The 26,537-nt window shown below is 41.6% G+C and overlaps 1 protein-coding gene across 7 annotated transcripts in view; it reads right to left on the bottom strand.

Annotated features, from left to right (window-relative positions):
- The window catches only part of epha7 (eph receptor A7), a 152,094-nt gene that overhangs the window by 103,867 nt on the left and 21,690 nt on the right, over positions 1-26,537 (bottom strand). For all 7 annotated transcript variants that reach the window (XM_074685702.1, XM_074685707.1, XM_074685703.1 and 4 more), the window contains exon 4: positions 10,754-10,909. In XM_074685702.1, coding sequence (XP_074541803.1) covers positions 10,754-10,909 — 156 coding nt within the window. The remainder of the gene's footprint in view (positions 1-10,753; positions 10,910-26,537) is intronic.

Below are 26,537 nucleotides of genomic sequence, written 5' to 3'. Positions count from 1 at the left end.
AGCTGTGAAAGCAGATGGGTGAAAGACGTTAAACTGATAAATGTCAGTTGGTGTAAACAATGTTTCTCCATTAAAAAAAAATGATACTGCGTAAAAAAAAAGTTACTATGAATATGGATTTTTCTGTTTACTACACTGTAAAAATGTTTTGTTTTTGTTTTTTTGTTTTTAAACCAACTGTCCCAAAATAGAGAGAAAACATTGTTTTCTGCGGCATACTTGCTCGGTAAGTACAACAAAACATATTATCAAGTTTCGAAATCAAATATTTTAAATGAACTTTAAGATAATATTTAATTACAAATAACTTCTTGCACCAGTTCACTGGAATAACTTCCAAGAAGGTGAGTTTTTAAATACTTGCCAAGTGTTGTGGTTTCACCATTTGACAGTTTAATGGGACTGATTTGTTAAATGGTTAAAAAAATGGTATAAATGTCATATGACACCAACAGAAATGCAAACTATACATTAACATCTCAACATCTAACATGTATTTTTTAACAAGTTTAAAGCTCATTTTGTCTCTATAGATATAGTTATTAAGATACATATGTTGGTAAATAAATCAACAGTAAAACATTGTCACCGTCTTCTTCTTCTTTTCACCACACCTTCTTATACTGACATCAGCTGGTTGCAGGAGTACTCAGCTCAAATCAACTTTATTCATAAAGCACTTCAAAAACAACCACAGCTGAAACAAGTGCTGTACATGAAAGACAGCGCAGGCATAAACAAACAAACAAACAAACAAACGAATAAATAAATAAATAAATAAATAAATAAATAAATAAATAAATAAATAAATAAATAAATAGAATAGAATAGAATAGAATAGAATAGAATAGAATAGAATAGAATAGAATAGAATAGAATAGAAAAAATAAAAAATAAACACAATAGTAAAAGCACTAAAATATTTTTGGTTGTTGTTCCTAACATAATAATAATAATAATAATAATAATAATAATAATAATAATAATAATAATAATAATAATAATAATAATAATTATTATTATTATTATTATTATTATTATTATTATTATTATTATTATTATTATTATTATTATTATTATTATTATTATTATTATCATCATCATTATTATTAAAACAATTACCAAAAAAAAAACACTAAAAACAAACCATAAAAGAACTAAAACAGCAGCAAGGTCTCAGCTGGGCTAAAAGCCAAGGAACAAGAATGGGTTTTAAGATGTGTTTGTAAGAAAATAAAGGAAATAAATTAATAAAAAAAATAACAACAATCAATCTGATAGCCCAACATAATCTGATAAAAAGAACCAGCACTGAAGCCAGCTGACCTAGTGGTCTAGGTCGCCCTCCATTATGTTTGCCCGCATGCGGGAGGCCCAGGTTCGAATTCACCCTGTGGCCTTTCCTGCATGCCATTCCCAACTCTTGTCCTGTTTCCTCCTCTATCCACTGTCGCTCTCTAAATAAAGTCAAAAAGTAACTTAAAAATAGATGAAGGAAAAAACAGTACTTACTTCGCTACAAGCCTACATATATGACACAGAAGGAGAAGAAGAACACAGGGGATAGCATGACTGAAACATGAAGCAACAGGTGCTGCAGCTAGCGATAGCTAGCAAACAGTAAACTTTACTAGGAGAGTACTGATTAGAGAACTGCAGTAAGATTTATTTTAATAAATCTAATAGAATATATCTATAACTACTTCTGCTGCTACTACTACTACTAATGTTAATGTTAATAATGATAATAATAATAATAATAATAATAATAATAATAATAATAATAATAATAATAATAAGAAGAAGAAGAAGAAGAAGAAGAAGAAGAAGAAGAAGAAGAAGATTTTCACAATTCTACGGTTTCATTTAGCTGACTCTTTTGTCTAAGAAAAAAGCAGCACACGACACAAGAAAGAAAGTAGACCGGAGAGAAAACCTTAGTTAGTGCGTTTCAAGTTATTTGGCCACAGGTGCTGCCACCTAGTGCCAGAAAAAAATGTAATTCTCATGTTTTGTTTCCTGGCTAAAATGATGTAACTCCAGCTAACCACAACTAAAAATCAACAACAGTATGGTTCAACCTTCAACTCAGTTTTGTTTAAAAGCGTCTTCCTCAGCCCTTAAGGGCATTTTACAGAAACTTTACATGAAAAACACAATAAAATAAATAGATAAATGAATAAAAACAACAAGCAGCAGTTTCATGCCTGCAAAGCTGATTTTAAGGAGTTACTGGGAGTGTGATATTATTTGGGGTTGAGCTGAGGAGGCTACCTGGAGGTGACAGGTGAGAAAGTGTCGCCACAAATGTTTCTGAGGACGACCAAAAGCGTACGATTCGTCACAGGGAGACTACAAAGACACTCTAAAGACCCAGTCTGCAGGAAGCTGAGGGCATGAGGCCACGGAGACTTTTGCAAAGCTTTCAAGTGTGTCCACCTCTAACAGGTACACACTCTTTTTTTATTTTTGCCACAGCACGAGGACACATAATATGACCTGGTTTGTTTGAAGCACTCTGAGCCCTTCTTCTCTTTCTTCTCCTCCTGCCTTGGCGTCACTTTGTGTCTCTGAATATGTTCTGTCTGGACACAGAAATGTGAAACTGGTCTGTCACTGCTTCACCTGCAGCGCAGATATGCACCACGTCCTGGGCCCTCCGCTGTCTGTGTGTCCGTCTGTCTGCTCATCCTTATAGCTCAAGGGCCTGTCGCTCTGACTCTTCTTTCTACTTCTTTTTTTTTTCTGTCTCTCACTCCCCCACTCTGTCTTATCTGCTCGTGTTCTCTCCCCTCACCCCTCCTCCCAGTCAAGTTTCATTTCACGGATTAGCCTGCCAGAGCCCCCACAGCCTGAAATGTCTCAATCACTTGCTAGCTTCCTCTGCTGCTGCTGCCACTGTGAGGGGAGCATGTGTGTGTAACTATGGGACTGCACAGTTTCTGAGTCTGCTGTGACGTTTGCATCCTTACGTGTGAGTTTGAGGAATAAGGCCAAACTGCAGAGTGTGTGTGAGTGTGTGAGCGTGGTGACAAACAGCCTGCGTTGCACAGAAGTCTCCACTTCAGCTCATGATTGACCACACAGAAGAAAAAAAAGCACAGCAGCTGATAATTTTTAGGTCATGCTCGGGAGCTCGTCTCCACTCCGTGCATGGTTGTGAGACCTGAGTAAATCCGAGCTTAGGAGAGAAGAATCCGGCGCTTATCGGCCTTGAGGGGTGCCGGGGGCTGCCTTAACCCTCCACAGCCTATTAGCTGACTGGGCTCTAATTGGGGAGCAGTGGGGAGAGGGGCAGCGGGGGTGAGCGCTATTCAAATCACCCATGAGGTAATCCTCACTCTACAAATGTGTGTTGTGACCCCGTGACCCAGCTTCTAATGATGTGGCTGCAGAAAAAACCTGCGAGGGAAGCCATGCAGAAGAGCAGGAGAGCTTGAGGAGGAGCTTTTTATGAATGGTTGGACTGTGGGTAGGCTGCTTTTATCCGTGGAGGTTCACAGATCGCAAAAATCAGGGCAGTTCATCATTTCACTTGTTGCTTGTAGTCTCTCCTCTAAAATCCTGACTCCTGAAACACGTCTTAACAACTACCAGTTTGTGATCTTTCAGAGAGACGGTAAACAGACTGTGAAGCTCACTGCCACATTTTCTTTCACATTTGAACATGAAAACAACCAGAGTTTTAGTCCATCTTCAACACCTGTGCATGACATATATTATTTTTTTTGATGTGCTGACATCTGTCAACAAAGCAAATATCAGCTTATCACACATCTGTGCATATTCATCTTAGATGTTAGTGAATGAGCTGCTGTCAAATCTTGTTTAGAATAATCTGAGAGCAGATCATGGATGTTTTCAACCCTCTGTTTCTTCCTGAAGTGTTTTTTTTTTCTTCTTAGGAAATAAAAACATGATTTCAACTTATTTACTTCTTATTTCTTTTTGATGTTTGATTTGTTCATAAAACTACAGACGTGTCCCTGTCAGTGGACTACATTCACCTGAGCATTCATCTTCAAGACTTGAAAATGAAGAGTGAGGTTACGTTAGCTCTGCTTGGTAGATGGCTGGCTGGACATGATCTGGATTCACTAACATTACACATTACAGACATGTCTCAGAGCATCAGGCTGTCAACGTTATGTATGGACAGCTACTAAAGTACTTACAAACTGACAATGTTTACTTGTTGTCATGTTAGCCTATAGATACATCAGCTCACCGGGCTGCCAATAGCGCAACATTTAGCCAGCTACCACAATGTTTGCTTGATGTCACGTTTCAAACTGTAGCACTACGTGATTGTACTGATGAATACCTTATCTCAGAGCAGGGCTTTACATTTAACACCCGCCAACCTGCCAAATGCGGGTGAATTCCAGCTGTGGTGGGTAACACCGTCACTCCTACTAGACACTTTGGCGGGTTGAATTATTTAATTGTAGTTTTCTGAAACGGCATCTGAAATACAAAACCCATTGCAATATGAGACTATGGCACTACAACTCCCATGAGTACTGCCTGCACACAGTGTTTGCTCACTGGACGCGCTCGTCTCGAGCCTCCGTCTTGGACAGCCTGACAGCTCCCCGTGTTTAGCTCCTGATAACGTGATTTCTTGTCTTTCATGTCTTTTTGGCTCTCTATTGTAAACAGATTCCAGGGTTTAAGTCACAAACTAGCGTCAAAGCTCCTGTAACTTTTTAAAAGGGAGGACGTTCATCGGATGGAGCTCATTTAAACTCACACTGCACCATCTCATTGACAAAACTCACCTAGAGCAGGGGAGGGAAGGAGGAGAGGAGAGGAGAGGAGAGGAGAGGAGAGGAGAGGAGAGGAGCGCACGTAGAGAAGAGAAACTGGTCACAGATACGAGGAGCTGTAGGAACAATATTTAAACCTCCTAATAAACATTTATCACAGTTATATGTAAAAAGTTTGCTCTGGAAATACTGTAAAAAAAACCCAAATCATTCTAAATAAATGAAACTTGTGGTCCAGTGTGACTTGTAGCCTATCTGCTGTTTTCGTCTTCATGACGCATTTTTTTCTTTTGATTGATATGACTTTTAAAAAATGTATAATCATACTACGAAAGTGACATTTAGCATGTTTTTGTCTGCTTTCATCATATTAAACATAATTATCCAACAACTAAATTATGGCTAGTGAAAATGCTGAGTGGCCAGTAACTTTGGAAAACCACTAGCCACAGTGGCTGGTGAGCAAAAATGTTAACGTCAAGCCCTGCCTCAGAGTGTTGTATCCAGTAAAGAGTTGACTTGAACAGAGACCATTTTTTTCAATCCGATAGCCTCTTTATTCCAAAACAAACACATGCCTCACTAAAAGTAATTTACGACAGTGTGCAGAGATCCCTCACCACAAGGTGGCGAGGGAGTGCTATCAAAACAGATCCTCCTCATAGCATCTTTAAGAAAAATAAAAAATCTTGACACAGGCTAATAAGCCATAAAAACTACTGACTTTAAGAGAAAATGACTCTAAAAAGCTGAACACTGCAGAGACCTCTATGAGCAAGAGGATGAACTAAACCCTATCTAAAAACTGCAGTCATGCCATTTTGTTTACTGAATTTTCCGAGAGATAAAATTAGCTTTTTTGCAACAGACTCTTCAAGAAGAACCCGGGGTTCAGACCCTTAGAGCCACTTTATGGGATGTATCAGAACAAACCAAAGCACAGAGTTCCATTATAACGCAAACAATATTTAGAATATACAACAATGAGGTAATGTGAACTGTTTAAAAACCACAGTGCCAAAATGACGTCCCCTTTAACGCCCTTTAACATCGCCATGGGATTCAGAAGTTGGGTTTTTTTCGTGGGGTGTAATGAAAGTTCAGAAATTAAAATACTTTGTGGAATTTTTTTTTTACATTCTTTTCTATGACCTCTAACACATTTCTTACAATTTTTCAAATTTGTTTCTTTCCCTCTGTGTCTGCGCACATTAAAAAGACAAAACACTGTTTCTTCCAGCTCACAGCAGCCGATCAGACAATGAAATATAATCTACAACAACCTTTCCCAAAAAGGGTCAAACTCTAAATTTAAATTCATGGAATAATTTTACATAAAGAAAAGTATTCAAGACCAGTCAAAAGAGCAGAAAGTTAAAGCAACGTGCCGACAGCACCGAAGTGAGAACCCATCCTGTGAAACCAGAAGCAGCTGAGACTCAGACTCAGGAGGTTCAACTCCACTCTGACGGGAGAATCACAGGATGTTGGGTAATATCTTCAGATATTGATCTGAAATCTGGAAGCAGCTTTACCCCCTCTCCTCTCTGAGCAGCTCAGGCAGGACAGACCCTCTGATGGATGTCTGCTTGTTGAGGTGGCACATTTTTAAGGGGGGGGGCGCACGCGCGGGGGCTGGGAGGAGGAGACGACTCCGTACAACTGGCCTTTCCAACCCCCCCCCCCCTGCTCCCCGCGTGCAGCAGCTCTGCTCACAGCTGTTGCGTGATTGATGCCCACTCCCTGACTTGTCAGCAGCTCCAGTCTGTGCAGCCTCGCCTCTAGAGGAATGCCTCCCCATCGCCGTGCACATGTATCTCATTTTCCTCTCAGCTTTGCATATGAATGGGAGAACATTGGACCAACAAAAGCCTTCCTTCCGTCCGTCCTCTTCCTCCCCCTTTCTCTACACATGTATACATTTAAAGCTATAACTTCTCATCTTTATTCAGAGCGGATTTAACTTTTTATGTCCTACATTACATCTTCATCTCATTCCCCCTAAAATCCTCACAGACACTTTCTTAATCTCTGTGTGCCAGAGATCCATCTCTCTGTTTTGCTAAGGCCTACGATATGGTAGCTTTACAAACCCCTATTTAAAAAAATCTGTCAATCAAGCTATTTGTTCAGGCTGTGCAAATTCATTTTCAATTACTATTCACTCCTGGTCCGGATAAGGCCTGAAAAAGGAAATCACAGTGACTATTGGTCACAGCGACTTAATCCGGCGATGAATGAGGAAATGCACGCACGGAGCGCCGTGTAGAAATTGTGCTGGGTGAATGAGGAGGAGGGCGAAGCTATTCATACAAGTTAAAAATACATATTTACATATAATGGTATGGGGTCATCAAGTGTAGACCCCGAGTTAATGAAAATGAATAATGGAAAGTGCGCATTAGGCAACTTCGGTAATTACTGTGCGACTCGGCCAAGGTGATTACCCAGAAGGGAACAGCCAGAGGACAAAGAAGTGGGAACTTTCTCCTGCCCTTGATCAGCGCGCGATGTCAGAGTGAAGCTTTAACTTCAGATTAGGATGGTTGGAGAAGTGAGTAATGGACCTGTCTTTTAGGACACGATCTGTGGAGCCGCCTCTGTGCTGCGCGGACAGAGTTTTGTGCTTTGCGGTCATTGGTCGGCCTCACAAATCTCTTTAGCCTGAGTTTGCGGAGTGAAAAGGGAATTCCTGTAAACTAGAGCTCTGTTTATCTGTACTGTGGTCCTAAAAAGTCTGTAGGTACTAAAGGGTTCAGGGTTGTTTCAGTAGATCATCAAAATACAGCTTTTAACCCCTTACTGCCTGGAATAATAAATATAAAAATAGAGTTCACACAATAGTTAAAACTAAGTTATATTAAATACATAGACATGAGAAGTTCATCCCCTAACTATAATACGTGCTGGTTCTCGGATGTGAGCTGGGAGGTGACGACGTGGACCTGTCCTTCCATCCATCGTTGTTGGGAACGTGGGATCTAGCCCCGGGGGATGGACGAGCTAGCTGTGCTAACCCAGCGGCATCGTGCTGTTCACGGACATGGCTGACGGAGCTGACATCGGACGCCGGCGCCACATTGGAGGAGCTTCACCTGCTGTGAGCAGACAGGATCCAGGAGACAGAGACTGAACAGACTGCTGGGGAGGCTCAGTCCTGGACCCTGTGGTGGTGGAGACTGGCTGGACTGGAGAGTGGTGGACGAGTGGTGGACGGGATGTCGTCATCTAATTTCTTATGGACTTTTTTTGCACTTTCTATACTCTTTCTTACTTTTGTTTTCTTAAATGCTGCGGTGACTCCTGAATTTCCCCTCGGGGATAAATAAAGTATTTTCTATTCTATTCTATTGTGACACAGTGGTGTGATACGATCTTTGGAATGTGTAGAATATGAACATCCAGAGTAACATACACTTATTTTCTCTTTTTTTCTTTGTCTTTTCTCTCCCTCTTTTCTTTGAATTAAATGAAATGAGAGAAGCCAGATATATACTCAGTATCAGATGTTAAGGCTGTTTATTGTTTAATTGTAAGATGTGCATCAAACTTCCAGCTGCCGTCAGGTTAACTTTCCATTATGACAAACGGCTTTAATCTGACATCAGATGTGACGGGACAGTTAATTTAGATATAAATGTATATGCTGGTTCAGACAGTGACATTAAATAGTGATTACTGTGATTGTTTATAGCATTAAAATGTGCTTGACACTCTGGAAACCTGCCTCTGAGGCTTTGTTGATGTGTGCGCACATAGTGCCTGTCACCAAATTACAGCCACTTTGCACCGAGGTTAGACCAGGTTGGAGCTGGCGAGCTTTCAGCGCACTTTCTGCACTGTTTTTGGCACGAAATTGTCACTGCCCCAACATGAATCTGCCGACACCTCCCCCTGATGCGCGGTCAACTCCCCCTGGCGCGCCGCCACACCCATCTCTGTGAAGACAGTCTACCAAATTGTCAAATTGGCAGCGCACAGCGATGCGCCACACGAAATTAACACAGCACAGGGTGCGCCAGATTTGCGCCCCCTGTGCTGCGCCAAGAAATTGGAGCCCCATGTCATAAACCCCAATAATCCACAAAAACGTTTTTTTCTTTTGTTATCATTTGCTATTTGAAACATCATTGAAGTTGGGTGAAAGATTGCTGGTTTCAACATGTCAACTCCTCAGTAAGGAAAGTTGCTACTGGCTGTCCAAGAAGTCATGAAAAGTTGCCAAACGACGCCATTGCCTAATATGCATAACAAGCCATTTGCATGTAACCAACTCTGCCACCACTTTCTTCCCACCATCATCAGAGCTCACTCTAAATCTAACATGCTTCCATGGAGCAGAACGACACAATGCCACAGGCACACCCTCTAACTTTGACTGTCTTCTCTGCTCGTCATGAACACGACTCACACGCCTCCCTCCACAACTGTCCTGCTATACTGCTTTGCCTCCAGTTTCACATGTGTGTGATACACACACGGTTGTTTTATGTAATTGATTCTTCTTCTTCTTCTTGTTCCATGTTTGATATAAAGTTTTCATGTCACTTCTTATGCTTTGTAAAGTGAACCTCGTGCCAGGGCTGCACATTCTTGGTGCAACTTTCATTGACAAACTGTTTTGTGGATTTCTCCTTTAATGTTCTAACAAATATCCAGAGTAGGAGTAGTGGAAAGCAAACGGTTTAGTCTTCAGTCAGAAACTATCTAATGTGAGTGATATTCAGCAGCAAACTGGGCTACAAAGAGAGGGCTGATATCTGAGGACACATAGGACCCGTGGGAAAGCAGGGGCTCATTAATATTTAGAGGAATAACTTTCTTCTAAAAGTTGAATGTTTTTGAGAGCCTCTATCTCGGCCTCTGTTTTAATTAAAAATGTTGCCTGATGATATATTTCCTCTTATATAAGAGGCCCAGAAACAGCAGCAGCATCTCCGGAAAAGTGGAGCTAAAGAATCTCAGATAAGGTTCAAACTTTGGAGGCTTGTGCCAAATTTATGACAGACGAACTCACTGCTGGCAACATAAATAAACACATCAGCGCCAGGATAACAGGATGATAGATATGAGGAGAGTTAAGGGGGCAGGTGCAGACAGGAGTGTTGCGCAACAAGCTGCTGTAAAGACTCCATAAATGACAAGGAATCATTTCTCATATGATATTTACAGACTGCAGTAATCCTCCCTTTAAAGCTCTGGTTTAATGCAAAGACAAGCCAATGCAGAGCTATAGGATTAAAATTTCAGCATCTCACCAGCTGACTTGGCCTACTTTGGTGGAAAAAAGCACAGGATGAGAAGCAGACATGCAGATTCTTGAGAGAATGCCTACCTGATCAGCAGAAAATGCCCCCAAAATAAACCTGAGCTGTGGATTCATCCACCCAGCTGTATGATGGGTAAAAAAAGAAAATGTGTCTAAGCTTTAGAATAATGAAGAAACCTGAAAAGACTGGGCAGGCGTAAACCAGCTTACACTGCCGGGGCGAGACCCCCTCCTGTGCACAGGAGCTGCAGGTAAAACCTCGGGCAGCACCTTGACGTAAACATGTTTGAAAAGGGATTTGGAGCAAATGAGCCCCACCCTTCTCTCTGAATCCCCTGGTCTGTGTAAACAAGCCCTCAGTGGCTGTCACAGAACCGTTTCCCTGGCCAGGACAGATGAAGACGCCGGGTGCTGCCTGGCCCGCCGCCGCCGCTGACTGTAATTGCAATCTTTTAGACAGGAAATGGCAAATTGGCCCTCTCATCATTAACAACCAGCTAAGACAGAAAACAGACATGCAATCCTGCAAACATAATTATAATGACATACTGGGTGCAGCTATGGGAACACATGTGGGGCTTTCCTGAGACCACTGCAGACTGGTTGAACAGGTCACAAGCCTGTTTTTTTCCCCCTCACATGCGCGCCTGTTTAAATCCAGATCCCAGAAAGTGATCTGCTCTGTGTTTACGTAGCAACGGCGAGGCACACTTACTTGTGCAGGCCACAGACGGAGGGTCAGAGAGTGCTCGGTAATAGCCGTCCTCGCAGTCGCAGCGCCACGAGCCCTCGCGATCGTTGAAGCTGTGCGCGGGACAGCGGGAGCACTGAAGGTCCTGGGAGGAAGACTTGTAGAAACCACGACCGCACGCTGCAGAGGGAGGGAAAGAAAAGAACAATGTCATGCCAGGAACAAAGAAAACTCGCTGAACTGATTCTAGACGAAGACTTTAAATAACTGTTTGAGGCAAAATTATAAAAATTACAACAAAGTTTTGAGGAAAAGCCAAAAAAAAAGTCATAATTGTTCCAGCAGATCTTTGCTTTTTCTTGCGGTTCCTTGTTGGAAAGCACAGAGGAGGAATTTTATGAGTACTAAGCCTTGAAGTCTGCAGTAGAAAGACGGTAATGGTATTTTTATAGACTTTGATGTCAGTTTTAGGAGTGATTTCAAACTCTTAGAGTAAGTAATGCTCAATTAACTAAGTCATTTCCTGAAATTTGTGACAAAGAATAGAGATAGAATTTTCCTCTAGGTTGAATAAAATGTGTTCTTATCCCTTCTTTGTAACCCATTAAATTAAAGTTAAAAACATATGTATGTTTGGACACATGTATTTTTTTCATTTACTTGTTGCAAATTGCATATTTCTTTGACATCTTATTCAGTGCACTATTTTAACTTATAAATGTGTGCATTTTTTTTACTCTCCTCAGTGCAAAGTTCTTTTTTTCCTTTTACTCCTTAAGCTCTTTTTTTTTGTAATATTAAATGTTTATTCACAATAATTGTACAGAGGGACTGTGGTTCAAACAGGAGTCAGATGCCTTGTAATCTTGAACATATTTGGTGAAAAAAGGCTATTATGATTCTGGTTCTGATATTGTTACTTTCCCACGATGACGGGGATTCAGAGGACAGGTTTGCCGGTGTCTTTCCATCAAATGAAAACCAAGCAATGCAGCGACCACCATCCACAGAGAGGACATGGGCCTCTCTCAAGATGGAAATATAAAATGGTTAGTATCACAAGTGACATACGACTTTTTGAGGGGCTGAGGGTTCTCTGGCACACCTGTCCACCAAAGAGGGCAGTTTAATGTGCTCGCCAACCAGGAACATTCTAGAGAAAGCATCTTAGTGCACCTTTTTTCTTTCTTTCTTTCTTTCTTTCTTTCTTTATGTATTTCTATCTTCTTTCTTTCTTCCTTCCTTTATTTGGTAATTTCTATCTTCTTACTTTCTCTCTTCTTTTTTTCTTTCTCTCTTCTTCCTTTCTATCCTTCTTTTTTCTTTCTTTCTCCCTTCTTTCTTTCTTTATTTCTTTTTTCTTTCTTTCTTTCTCTTTCTTCTTTTGTTTCTTTATTCTTTCTTTCTTTCTTTCTTTCTTTTTTCTTTGTTCTTTCTTTCTTTCTATCTTTTTTCTTTATTCCTTGTTTCTTTATTTCTCTATTTCTTTCTTTCTTTCTCTCTTCTTTCTTTATTCCTTGCTTCTTTCTTTCTTTCTTTCTTTCTTTCTTTCTTTCTTTCTTTTATTAATGTTTTAATTGGATTTACACAATATAGGCCAAAATGACCAGCAACATAAGAAATGTTTTTTTTTTTTTTTTTTTTTTTTTGTTTTGGTTTTTTTTGTTTTGGTTTTTTTTCCCTGGTATGACACATTGATTTAAGATGCATGTATGAGAGAAGCAAGGAGAAAAAAAAAATCTTAATTCTGCACATTTGATAATTTGCAAAATGATTTAGCAGTCATGTTTCAGGCCTAGGCCTTTTCGAGGCATCAGTGTTTTTTTTCTGGATGAGACTGTGTGTTTGCACGTAAATAGGAGAGGGGCTTGGATACAAGCACGTCAGCCTTCAGTTTGCACATTTTCTCCATGGTATATTACCCCCCCCCCCCCCCCCCCCCCCCCCCCCCCCCCCCAAAAAAAAAAAAAAAATTAAATTAAAAAATAAAATAAAAAAATAAAAATAAAAATAAAAAATAAAAGAAAGACAGAAAGAGGAGTCAAGCACTTTTTTTTTTTTTTTTGCAAAAAGACATAAACAGGTTAACACAATGTCCTGCAGCTACAGGCTGGGTGTCTGTTTTTGGGTAAGGAGGAGGATTGGTTGGCAGATACAGGACTCAGAATCAAATGTTTGATCAGTTCAGGATCAACATGCGTTTGTGCTGCTGAAACTCTTTTGGGGATCAGCTCATTTAGCCCCACTGGAATCCAAACAATTTAAATTGTATCCACCCTGAACCAGAAAGTCCACACAAGAGCTAAATCCTCCGTTTTTATTTAGTAAACCTCCGCTAAGCCCGGTTCACACAGGCTGGCAGACACTCACTGATGATCTCAGCCGTCATTACAAATCACTGACTGTCTCCAGGTGATATTAGTCCTGTGCAAACAGAGTCTGAAAGAGTCTTCACTTCACACCTACATTCCCACCATGAGCAGGGCATGACAGAACAAACCATTGTGAACTAAAGCAGCCAGTGTTTGAATGAACCTGCCCCTCAGGCTTCATCACGCACACACACACACGCCAAGCCAAGCCAGGAAACTGCATCAGCCGACTTTAACATCTGTCTTTGAAGGAAAATAACAAGGCAGGTTTTATTTGGACGGATCCTCGGGTCAGAAAAGAGGTCCGGCTTGTTTGAAACAGGTCCTATCTCTAAGAGGAAACATTCTTCAGTCAAGCTGAGATAAGCCAGCAAGAGAGAGAGCATACGGATCATTTCAATGTCCTACCTTTGACCAAGACAGTAAACAAACCTCAGACTGATATGTGCAATCAGGACAGACTCAGCAAGGCCTGTTCTGAGAAAGTCATTAAAGAATTACACACTTAAACCAAAAGCATCCACACACAAAGGTCCTGAAGGATTCCCAGGTCTGAAAAGAGCCACGAGCAAACAGCGACAAAGACTCAACGTGAATGGAAAAGAAAACAGAGTGACTCATGGCTGTAAATCAAACGTGTGTTTATCCTCGAAGGGGAATTCAAACGTGAGCCTTACAGGGATGCGTGTTGCTGTCTGAACGACAGGAAATCTAACAGATCCTGTCCTGCAATCCAGACAACAGCAGCAGAGCTGGAGAGATTGAGAAAATACTCTACATGTAAAATTACCAGGAGTGAAACTTTGGGCTCTGTCTGTTCTGACTGAAAAGACAAAAGAAGTGACTAGTAGAGATGGGTACCGAATTAGGTTCTTTTAAAGGTACCGACCCAATTGTGGCAAAAGTACCGGGTATCGATTCATGTAAGACCAAAAGGTACCATGTTTAGGTACCTAATACATCCTTGTGACTGTGAGAGAGTGGAAGAGTTGGGAATTTTCCAAGCTGGACATGAACACAGCAATGCAAGGTTATATATTGAAGAATAGATATGTTAAATTCAATTTTTTTTTACACTTTATTATTGAATAATTGATATTTTTATCACATAAACACAGAAAACTGGTACCGTAGAGTACCGGTACCAATTGCCAGGTACCGGGTATTGGTATTGTATCGTTTCAAATGTGACAGGTACCCATCCCTAGTGACCGGATGAAAACACAAAACAGGTCACGAAAAAAAAAAAAGAAAAACAGCAACCAAGCCACAATCCGGAATAAAAATCTGTATTTCTGTGAATAGCTCTGCATTCAGACTATAAAATTACAGCCAAATGCATTTTTCATGAGCCGCGGGCGGGAAATGAGCAATGATCCTCATCCTGGGCACCTGCCATTTCAGATCTCACTTTTTCTGCCTCTTCTTTATTTCCCTTTTTGTGGGTGAATAGATTGGCCACCACCTCCTGTGACAGGTCTGGGATAAAAAAGGATAGAGGCATCTGAGTTTCCTTGTTTTAACACTTCTAGAGCGGCCTGAAGAGAAAGGCCGGGGCTCGGGGTATCCCCATTTCAGCTACATGAAAGCCCTGTCAGTCTCTATTAATCGCTCTGCCACAGCCCGCTGAAACAGGAGCTTTTTTTTCCAAAAGGGAAAAAGAGATGATTTTATCTCTGATCTCTCTTTACCTTTTCAAGGCAATAATTGAAAACAGAGCAGCGAGGAGGCTAAGAGCGCTGGGTCTTGAATGCTGACCGGAGGAAACAGCGTCTACAAGTGCTTACTCATCATGTTCAGCTGCTTTTTTCCTGCATATGGAGCTCTGATCAGAGATAACACTCCAGCAGCAGAAAAGAGGCCATCTCTGGTTGCAGTATCTGATACTAAGAGTAAACAGTCCCCTGTGGATGTTGATAATGACACTGAAGGGCTTTCTCCAGCAGGTTAAAGATTGGCTAGATCCCGTCTAAGACTGCGCTTTCTCCCTCCACGCCGCGCTGTTTAAACATCCTGATAAGCCAGCGTGTCTGTATGCCTTTGGGTTTCTGAGAGCTCGTCTGCTGGGTGGCCGAGGAGAGCCCGGCAGGGACCCAGGCTATCTCCCATCGAGACCACCACTCCAGCAGACGAGAGGGTCCACAGCCTCCATTAGGATAAGAGCAAGAGCCTACAGGCAGAAACAAACACAGCTTGACAGGAAAGCTCAGATTCACCACAGGTTTGCCAGGGATGGGTACCTTTCACATTTAAAACAATAAGGTACTGATGTGCAGTACCTGGCAATTGTTTGTTTGGTATTAATTTGTTTAATGATAAAATCACAATGTTTTTCAATTTAACATATTATTCTCTATGTAAAAACTTGCAACGTTGTGTTCATGTCCAGATTGGAAAATTGTCTTCTCTTCCACTCTCTCACAGTATCAAACCATGGTAGCCTTGGATTCTCGGTACCACAGACTGAATTTGGTTGCTAGCTATAAAAGTACATACTTCTGTACCCATCCCTTAAGTTCATTGTCATTTTCAAGGCTGCCTCAGTGTTACTCTGGGTAAGAGTTGGCCTCATCTTTCCATCTGTCAAATCATAATTCTACATCACAGCGTCCTGCATGCTTTTGCTCTCCATACAACAAAGCCTGCTGACACATGATTGGTCAGCTGAGTCTGATAAAATTACAATTTCATCTAACAGACATCTTTGTATCACTCCCCAGCTTAAACACCTGATAAATACAGGAACTATCTTTTTATCCTATACATATTTATTTATTTATTTAAAGTATTTCCTTTTTTTCTCTATTTTATCAGTTTATTAATTTTATTACATATATTTGCTTAATTTCTGAATATGCATACATACATATATATATATATATATATATATATATATATATATATATATATATATATATATATATATATATATATATATATATATATATTTGTATAGGCATAACTATCATTGTAATTTTTGTCAATATCTTGATTTAAAACACCAACAACAATTTGAGTTATAACTTAACTTCCAATCATATCCTTACATGTAATACATGTGTATATTCACTAATATGTGTGTGCGCATGCATATGTGGGTATTTATGTAAATATATATGTGTGTGTAAGTGTATGTACATGGATCTATCTATCTATATATTTTTTTCTTTTCTTCCTTTTACCTCTTTTTTTTGTTAGTTTTTACACACAAAAATCATTATTATGCTTTATGACCCTTGTTTGTGTACCTGAGTGATGTTTGGTTTTTATGCACATAGTTGTGTTACGTGCATTGTTGTGTTTGCATTAAGCTTGTTAAAAATATAAATATAATGTTGGAAAAAACAGACACCTTGCTCAAAGACTCCTTAATAGAGCTCATGAAATTACACACCTTAAACACCTCTCCAGCTATCAGTACACTTCTCAATTTTGGTTCATGCCAGGACTAAAACCAATGACCCTCTGATTACAAAACCAAGTCCCAATAGCCAAACTCTGTTTCCACCAAGCGGTCTGGTAGGGATCAGCACAGTTTGGTACGGGTTGGATTGGTAAAGCCTGCTCCTGTTTGTGTTCCTACAGCCTACCATGCCCTTAGGCGGTGTGTAAGCCGGATGCTGATAGTGGTGTCAGCCAAGTCGTAGCGTGATGCTGTAGCAGCTCAACACAGTGTACCCCACAAATAAATCCAGCGAAGAAGAAAACCACGACACAGTAAACAAAGAGTGATAGAAGACATCCAGCATTTTGTCTTCTTTGTGATTGGCATGTGGCTCTTTGTTACACAGAACAATCAAGTTTTGTTTCTTTTGTTCTTTTCTTTTCTTTTTTTTTCGCTGTTGCATGGGATCAACGGACTACAGGGGGGTGCCAAAAGTGGGATGGCACAGATCGATAGTTCGGGGACCTGTCCTGGTTTAAGTCAAAGGAAAGGATCGGATAAGATCACCTTTCTTAAGCACTAGTATTCAAATGCTGGAATGCACAAACATGCACTGACTGGTCCAGAAGGACTAACCTCCAGTCCAGAGGTTACTTTGGTTCAGTGTCATTAAATGGATCGATTGACTTTAAACCTGACCTGACTATAAACTGTAGCTCTTCTCGAGCTCAGGCTCTTTGTTGTATTTCTTTGTGTTCTTCAGACACAGCCCTCGTGTTTATCAGTGCGTCTGCTGGGTTTGGCACCCGGAAATGTTTACAGAAGCAACAAGGCGGCAAATGAGGCCTCAAAAATCGAATGCCTGCATGACACAAGCAGCTAAGTGTTTCTGCAGCTCTCCCCCACCACTGGCAGCTCATTGAGTGACAAGTACAAACACAGGCGTCCCAGCCCAGCATTCCCGCCCCAGCAGCAGCAGCAGGAGCAGCAGCACACACCGACCTGACGCTGGCAAGTTTCCGTTCTTGGCACCAGCTGCTGAAGAGACACCCTCTTAGTCGCAGACACCAAGGCGGGATGATAGTGAGTGAGGGAGAGGTTCTCTGTTAAGTGTCGCTGCAGCAACACTTTACATCTGAGCAGAAACAGGAACTGAACAGTTACACTCAGTCCTTCATTACAAACCAAACTGACAGTTTCTGTACTTAAAGTTTTAATTTGTCTAACAACTGCGAGGGAGTAGGTGTCAGAGCAGACGGATGACAGAACGCTGGGAAAACTATTTTTTCTCTTTTTCCACAGCTGATACCCACTGTGAGTGACACACTGTTAAAAGGAAGCAGGACAGAAAACACGCCTACACAGACATGACCAGAACAGCAAAGGAATCTGAGGTATTCATTTGTCCTTAGGGGGCGCCAAAGTCAACACAAACCGGACATTTCTTACACAAGAGCACAGATTAATGTTATTAATAATATAAAACAGATTTCCACTCTGTCTAGAGTCTCCCAAAGAAAGGAAAGTAGATAGAAGATCTGAAAAGTTGCTAAATGTAGAAACAGTTGTTAAGTTTGCAACTCTGTACCTGCGTACCACAACCACGTGTTACGTTACAGCCAATCATCAGTGGCTTTCTCAGATCTTGATCATATGATCAACCCATTGGGTCGCAAAACCCATTGGGTCGCAAAACTTGGCACAGTACGACGATGGAATGGATCAGTACAGTTTGGTACGGGTTGGATTGGTAAAGCCTGATCCTGTTTGAGTTCCAACAGCCAAGTGTGCCCCCTCTTGGTGGGTGGCATGTAAGCCAGATGCTGATAGCTACAGCTGCGTTTCCACCAAGCAGTCTGGTTCAGTACAGTACGGTTTGGCATGGTTTTGTACAGTTAAGCCTCATCCCATTTCGGTTTCCACAGCAAAACTGTGCCCTTTTGTGGTAGGCGGCGTGTAAGCCGGATGCCGAAAGCCGCAGCTGTTAAACAACAGCGTGACTCCATAGCAGTGCGACACAGTTTTCCCCGCTAATAAATCCAACGAAGAAGAAAAACCCGACACAGTAAACAAAGAGCAACGATGGAAGACACGCAGCATTTCGTCTTCTCTGGGATTGGCATGTAGCTCTTTGATACAAACATCAATCAAGCTTTGTTTTAGAGAAGATTGTGTGCCGCCAGGAGAATTATAGCCACTGTTGCAGGGTAAGTGACGATTCTTTTGACCAATCAAAGGTCTGCAGTGTTGTAGCTCCACCTTCCGAGAGCGGATTGGTTCAGTCTGGCACCCATACGAAAGGGTCCCAAAAAGTGGGACAGCTCATGTATGTTATTTGGGGAATCTGTCCTGGGATAAGTCGGTGGAAACCTCCCAAAATTTGCGCCGTACCAGGACGAACCAAACCAGTCTGCTTGGTAGAAATGCAGCTTTTGTGATTAGCATGTTACAAACATCAATCAAGCTTTGTTTCAGAGAAGGCTGTGTGCTGCCAGGAGAAAAACAGCAGCTGCTGTTGCACGGTTAGTGATGATTCTTTTGACAAATCAACGGTCTGCAGCAGGGATGGGTACTGATTAAGGTACTTTTTTAGGTACCGACCGAGTTATGACAATAGTACAGGGTATCGATTCATGTAGATTCAAAAGGTACCATGTTAAGGTACCTAAATGCATTCTTGTGACTGTAAGGAAGTGGAAGAGTAGGTGATTTTCCATGCTGGACATAAACACAGCATTACAAGGTTATATATTGAAGAATAAATTTGTTAAGTTGTAAAAAAATATATATTTTATTATTGAACAAATTGACATTTTTTACCACATTGACACAAAAAAGTACCGAGAAAAAAAAGTACCGGTACCGATTGCCAGGTACCGGGCATCGGTACCGTATCGTTTCAAATGTGAAAGGTACCCATCCCTAGTCTGCTGCGTTGTGGCCTTCTTCTGAAGAACAGAAGGGTACCAAAAAGTGGGACGGTCCGTAATTTGAGGACCTGTCCCGGGATTAGTCAGTGGAAACACCACAAAATGTGTGCCATAGTGAGATAAACTGAACTGAACTGAACCACTTGGTGGAAACGGGGCTTTGTTTTCATACTTTATACCGCGTGAGCATTTTGGTCAGTACCATAAAAGAACTGAATTTCAGTATCTGGCCCTAGAAGAAAAACGTGGACAAAAATAGTTGTTTTAAGTTTGCCCATTTTGTAGCTAATCAGTTGTTAATCATTAAAGATGTGGAGGGGTAATGGCCGACATTTTCAGGATGCTGATGGAAGTTTGTTTCCCTGAGGCTCTGGCTGTCATGGTGTCTGTTTTAGATCCATGTAAGCACAGATATACAAATAGCATTTTCAAAGGATGTTAACGCTGAACAAAACTCCAGACTCTGTCTCACAACCTGCTTCCACGAAAGGACAAACAGCTCAGAGTGTAACTACATTTGTAAGGATGAAGAGTGTCCTTGGAAAAAAAGAAAAGCCTTTTTGTGTGAGTTGTCTTCTGGCACAGAGTAACAAACTAATGGCTCGTGCTTGTCAACATGTAGCCTTAAAGAAAGCTCTGCGACACACAACAACAGCAGGCTTATTTACAACACAGAGAAATTAGTCGGTCCTCCGAGGAGCGGGTTGAGGTTAAGCAGAGAGAGGAGAAAAATACAAGTCTTACATTCCAACCAGCTCCTCAGCAGGCCGGCTACAGAGCCAGCATCTGTAATTTCCCTTCCAGTGGTCAAGCACTTTCATTCAGTGACGTGTGGGGGGGGGGCAGCTGCAGTCAGCAGTTTTACAGAGAAAGAGGAAGAGGAGCCTGAGAAAGGAGCGGTCCTCAGAGTGGAGGGATAGAGATAATCAAAGTCTCAGACTGTCCCACAGAATAAAACAAAGTGTCCTTATCTCACGCAGACACACATATACAAAAAGAAAGACTCAAACCCATTCCTCTATTTTTCTAAGATCTGCGTTTATTTCTTTTCCTCTGAGCTCAGCTTCTTAACATTCTTCAGTTACATCCACTTTCTCACACGCTTTGGCGGTGTCATGACACTCGGGCTGAGGGACGGAGAGGGAGGGTAGGAGAGTGACGATGACTCCGTACGTGACAGCCTGACATATCCCTTCCCGGCCAAAATAGAAAATAATTATTTCCCCTGTCTGGGGGTGACGCTGTGGCACTTGATGTGTTTTTTTTCTCAGTTAATCTTGTGCCTTTGCTGACAGATCGGATTCCAAGTTTGCCCTTTAAGTTCTCTGTGTACTTTTCTGGCTCTCTGTGAGTTTACTGGGGCTGTTGAGGAGAGAGCCAGAGTATGAATTTAAAACCGTGCTGCCCTACAAAATAAAGCTGCAGGGTAAAAAAAGGTTAAAACTCGGAAAGATAGGTCCAAGAGTTCAGACTGAGCAGATTAATGTGTCTCAGATACTGGAGTTTAATGTTGGCGTCACTTACAGATACCAGGATACCAGAGGTGAGCTGCATGCTTTACGCCACTGTAACAAATACATCTGTTTGCACAGAAGCTATTCTGTTTGGGTTTGTTTGAGGCACTATTAAAGCCTGATAGCATGGTGGACCGGTAGGGGCGTCACTAGTTGTTGCTTTTCTCCTTCATTTACTTTTAATTTCAATTCATTTAAAGAAAACAGTGAAATAATATCAGGTGAATAAACCTTGTGGAGTGTGAAGCAAAGGCTGATGGTGTAAGACTTTGCAAACAGGTTGCAGAAAATCAGGTCTGTTGCTCCTGTCCCTGTTTCCACCAAGCAGTTCAGTTCAGTTGTCTCAAGATAGCACACATTTTTTGGCATTTTCACTGGTTAATCCTGGGACAGATCCCAAATCAGCGACCTGTACCGTCCCACTTTTTGGCAACCCTCTGTTGGGGGTGCCACACACACCGATCCGACCGCAAAGAGGATGAATTGCTGTATTTCAACTACTGTTGCTCTTTGTTTACTGTGTCATGTTTTTCTTCTTCGTTGGTTTCATTAGAGGGGCACACTGTGTCACGCTGCTATGGTGTCACGTTATTACGTAGCTGATGGCATCCGGCTTACATGCTGCCAGCCGAGAAGCACATGGTTGGCTGTGGAAACGCAAAAAGGACCAGGCTTTGCCAATCCCAGGAGCGTAGCTACTATTAGGCAAACACAGGCAGTTGCCTGGGGCCCCAAGATTCCCAGGGACCCCCAAAGCATCTCTTGAAAACTGATAAGAAACTGAAGTTCTCTTTAATTTCTCAGAGCATTTCTTTTTTCCTAAATCTTACTTCACATGCTTCAAAATACATCAGAAGGTTTAATCTTTAATGATGGTTTTGGGTACTCCCCCTCCCCTCTTATTCAATGGGCTATTCCATGTTACAACACATCTGAAAATTTGATTCAGGAAGAAAGTGGTAAAAAACACTTTTTTTTCCTATTTTTTTTTCTTTTTTTTCAACCAAGTCGGAAATAAAAAACAGTGTTGCTTTGAGATTAAAGATAAAGAAAAAAGACTTTTAGGATTTTAAGGACTTTATCTAGCCCAGGAAATAGGATCATTTTCTCAAAATCAAACTTTTTGAGTTGGTGATAAACATTGTATAAAATCTCTTTTTGATACATAACTCACTGGACAGGGGGTCAAATAAAAATACATTAACTTTAAAATAATAGTACCAAAAAGTATGGTAACTGTAAATATCACCTCTTTCAGTAGATTTTTTCCAGTTTTATGTTGTGCTTGATATTTACATATTTTTTCTTTACTAAATTATTTTTTTCAATATTTACCTATTGTGATGTTTTTCACTTCATACTTTCTTGTTTGTTACTGTTACTCTGTAAATTCCCCACTGTGGGACAAATAAGCTGTCAATTGACCATAAAAGATTTCAAATCCAGAACAAAGTGGACTAAATTATGTATTCACTTTTTTCAAAATCAAACTAAAGTACAGAACTTGAGGAAATGCATTTAGTTGCGTTAAGTTACCATGTACAAGATCAGCACTGTCTCATGCCTTGATTCTGGGAAAGAGACAGTGGACCCAGGGAAGGCCAGTCTAGCTCTGAGGAAGATGAGTTATAAGGACATGGAGGGCCCCATTGACTGGGTTTGCCTTGGGCCCCCAAATGACTAAATACGCCCCTGACCGATCCAACCCGTACTGATCTAAACCGGACCACTTGGTGGAAACAGGGCTTTGGGCTGCTGCATGGGATGCTAATCGCTACAGGTAACCAGTAGAATGGCAATAACAGAAGCTATACATCTGCACAGAAACAGCACATTGCTGAGCGCATATGAAGTCTTCATGCAGGAACAGATTTTTAACCTTTCCCTTCTGGGATTCTCCCAAAACCAGAGTGCCTGAACTACTAATGCAACTTGTTTCCCTGGTTTTACAAATATATATTTTCAGAATGTAAAGGAAAAACACACACACACACACACACACACACACACACACACACACACACACACACACACACACACACACACACACACACACACACACACACCCTAAGTTAATTTAAATTTTCCCTATATTGTGTCGAAAATATGCAAAACAATCACAACACAACTGAAACATCCTCACAACCCGCCAAACCCCAGAGTTTCTCTCCTCAGTAATGTCAAGATAAACAGCCTCTATCTGTGCAGGGACTTTAATCAGAGTGAGACCTTCAGTTTGTGTGGATCTGAAGCACACATACAGGTGAGATGGTGAGGCAAACCGGGGTAGGTGCCCACAGACAGACTGAGCCCCTTGTTGATAGCAAACACACACCATATTATAAAAACATCCACATTTCCTTCTCAGTGTGTGTGTGAGGGAGACATAAGGCAGACACATTCATGACTTCAGTTTAATTCCCTTAATTCAACCTTTGAGAGCCCAAATTAAAGTCTTTACAGTTAACCTTTCCGCTTATTCAAATGGTTTTAAAAGCGATGCAGAGGCAGAGACTGGGGTCAAAGGTCACATCATGCTGGGAATGTAAGGATGTGTGATCTCATGAAGAGACCCAGAGTTGTGTAACAAAACGAGAACCCACACATCGCTCTATGGTTTGATTCAACTCCAACTCTGGATTCATTTTGTCAACCAACAAATCACCCATGACATGACTTTGGCAGTGCTGCAAAGTTCAAGTAGATAATAAGACAGCCTGAAGGAGCAGGTAAGCTAATGTTAGCCAACAAACGTCACCTGTAAATGTGTGGGAATGATCAGACTGACAGGTAGCAGGTTTCTAAGCGCCTCATTCTACCAACCAGCATCTTTACGCCTAGGCATGGGTACCTTTCACATTTGAAATGATACGGTACTGATGCCCGGTACCTGGCAATCGGTACCGGTACTCAATGGTACCAATTTTCGGTACTTTTTTATGTTTATGTGGTAAAAAATATCAATTTGTTCAATAATAAAATAAATATTTTTTACAATTTAAAGGGGACATATCATGCTTGTTTCTCCTTTCCACTATGCCAGACTAGGATGCCTGTAAAGCATTTCTGCCCTCAGTACAAGTCATTTAGTTCCTTCATTGCCCCACAATACACTTCTCAATATCCTCATTTTAGGCCATTCTGAAGATCTCGTTGAAACGCTCCGTTTCCAGAATGACCTCCAGTAACCTCGCAACGTCACAGCCCTTTGTGCTCTGATTGGTCAGTTCTATCAGAGGGGCGGAGGGGGTAGAGCCAGGGGGCGGTTTTTGCACCATGGCAGTATTTACAAAATCGCCATATTGAGTGGAGCAGACCGAGCGAGTTTGCTGTTTCCCAAAACTTCACCGTAAGGCATTGATAGCACTAATAAAATGGCAGAGTGTAGGATACGTCCTTTTGTATTGGACCCCGAGTCAGACCCAGACGGTTCTGCAGCTCAGGAGGAAGAAAATCCACCTCGACACAGATCATCTCAGGACGCTTCAGTGTGGTGAGTCAAAAAAAGGATCCCCGTGTCGTCATGAAGGTTGAAATCTCGCGGCAAAATGGCAATGACCTATTTTCAGAGGCATCAAATCTGGTTCTGGGATATCAGAAAAAATACAATATCTCATTTTTTGAAAATTCAGGGGGTGTAAGGTCTTGTTTTCAAATTTATTATATTATATGTAAGTATTAAATCAGGGATCAGCATGACATGTCCCCTTTAACAAATATATTCTTCTATATATAACCTTGAAATGCTGTGTTCATGCCAGCATGGAAAATCGCCTACTCTTCCACTCCCTCACAGTCACAAGGATGCGTTTAGGTGCCTAAACATGGTACCTTTTGATTTTACATGAATCGATACCCGCTATTTTTGACAGAATTTGGTTGGTAACTAAAAAAGTACCCATCCTTATTTACGCCAGATTATTCCAACAGCAGTTTATTACCATATTGACCCGAATATGGGATGACCCCAACTATAAGATGACCCCTCTCTTTTGGAGACCAGTGCTGACATCAGCTGGTTGGATCCTGAAGATGGCTGCAGTAGCTAACGTGCCGTAGGCTACTGCCCACACACAGTTGAATACGTAAGGATTAATGTATAATGAGACAGTGGTTATGTAAAATATAATCCCAAGAGTTAGAGAGCACAGGGAAATCATGATTAAAACAGAAGGAGCTAGAATATCCGTGCTGGTTCAGAGACTCGGGTTTGGCACCTGAATTGAAAATCTTCCAATGATACTCCGTCCAGGAGAAAGTGGAGACCGAGCTCTTTCTCTTGTTTACAAACCGCAAATTCAATCAGGGTTACAGTCCTTATTACTACTGAGCAGCGAGGACCGTAGCTGGTCCAGGCAGGGCAGCTGGGATATTGAGTTTCTCCTCATCTGTCTCAATATTGCTGCAGCGCCTGCTCAAAGTGAGCTGCAGTGTGGGAATGTGGGAGATTCCCTGTGTTTCTGCAGACGAGCAGAGGCAGAGCGAGAATGACTGGTGTGGGCTTTCTGTCTCCACGGTTCACATGATGAGTCCTGTCAGGGCCGGGCGTGCCGCTACCGCCCCCCCACCCCTCTTCTCCAACTGCCCTCCCGTCCGGCCTGATTATGTGTTAAATCCGCTCGTGTGTCGGGATGGATGTGGAAAGAATGCGTGCTGAGCGGAGCCGAGCGGGGCTGTGGAGACCTGGAGAGAGCAGCCTGGAGATAGCACCCCATTAGAGTGATAAAAGAGGCAGAGGGAGGAGAGCAGCCGACAGGACCAACATGCAGGCCCTGCCGCTGATGAATGCCAGGTGGAACGGGTCAAGCACGATAAAGGAAACAGTTTATTTTCTTATTTCAAAAAAACACTATTGCTTTCTGTAAAATGCTCGCCGTGGTGCGGCCTGCGATAGGGAAATGTCTTTATAAATATCAGCTCTAAACACCGGCCGGCTACAAAGAGGAGCCTGTCGCCTGTTGTTTATAAGAGTGTGTTACCTCTGTGTGTCTGCATGAAACTCAGATCCTGTCCAGAGCTTGTCTATGTGCATACCTCTTAAAAATCATCCTGTGTCTATATGTTCTATATTCAAGTGCAGATTACGGAGAATCTCGCTCCATAACAAAAACATGTTTTCACTGAGTGATGTCCACTTCCTGAAGAGGCCCACAGCACGCAGTCAAAGGCTGGCCACTGAACCCTGACCCCAGAGTATTTTATCTCTGATGTTTTTCTCAAATCTTGTCTTTATTTCTGTCATTTAACAAAAGAGAGTTAAGTCCTTGAACGCATCCTTTGGATTACTAACCATGCAAAACAGGGGCCCCAGGAGTAAGGGCCCCCCAGGAGCTGGAGCTTGTGTAGCAACCAGTTTTGGGATATGCACCATCAAGGTACACAAGTTACGGGTTCATTGAGGTCAAGACCTTTTCTTTAAGAGCCATGTGGATTTATTCCACTAAACCTCTGTAGAATCTGATTTTTAGACTTTACTGGCTCCTCTTGTATTTCTGTTGGTTTGGTGGGTTTGGTATAGGGATGGGTACCGAATTGGGTACCGACCAGGTACCGTTTCACATAAAACCAAAAGGTACCATAGTTAGGTACTTAAATGGATCCTTTTGG

Source organism: Halichoeres trimaculatus, unplaced genomic scaffold (genome assembly GCF_033239565.1).
Source record: "Halichoeres trimaculatus isolate MK-OKI-2021-1 unplaced genomic scaffold, fHalTri1.1 fHalTri1_scaffold_13, whole genome shotgun sequence".
Lineage (NCBI taxonomy): Eukaryota > Metazoa > Chordata > Actinopteri > Labriformes > Labridae > Halichoeres > Halichoeres trimaculatus.
This window is presented reverse-complemented; position numbering and strand designations above follow the sequence as displayed.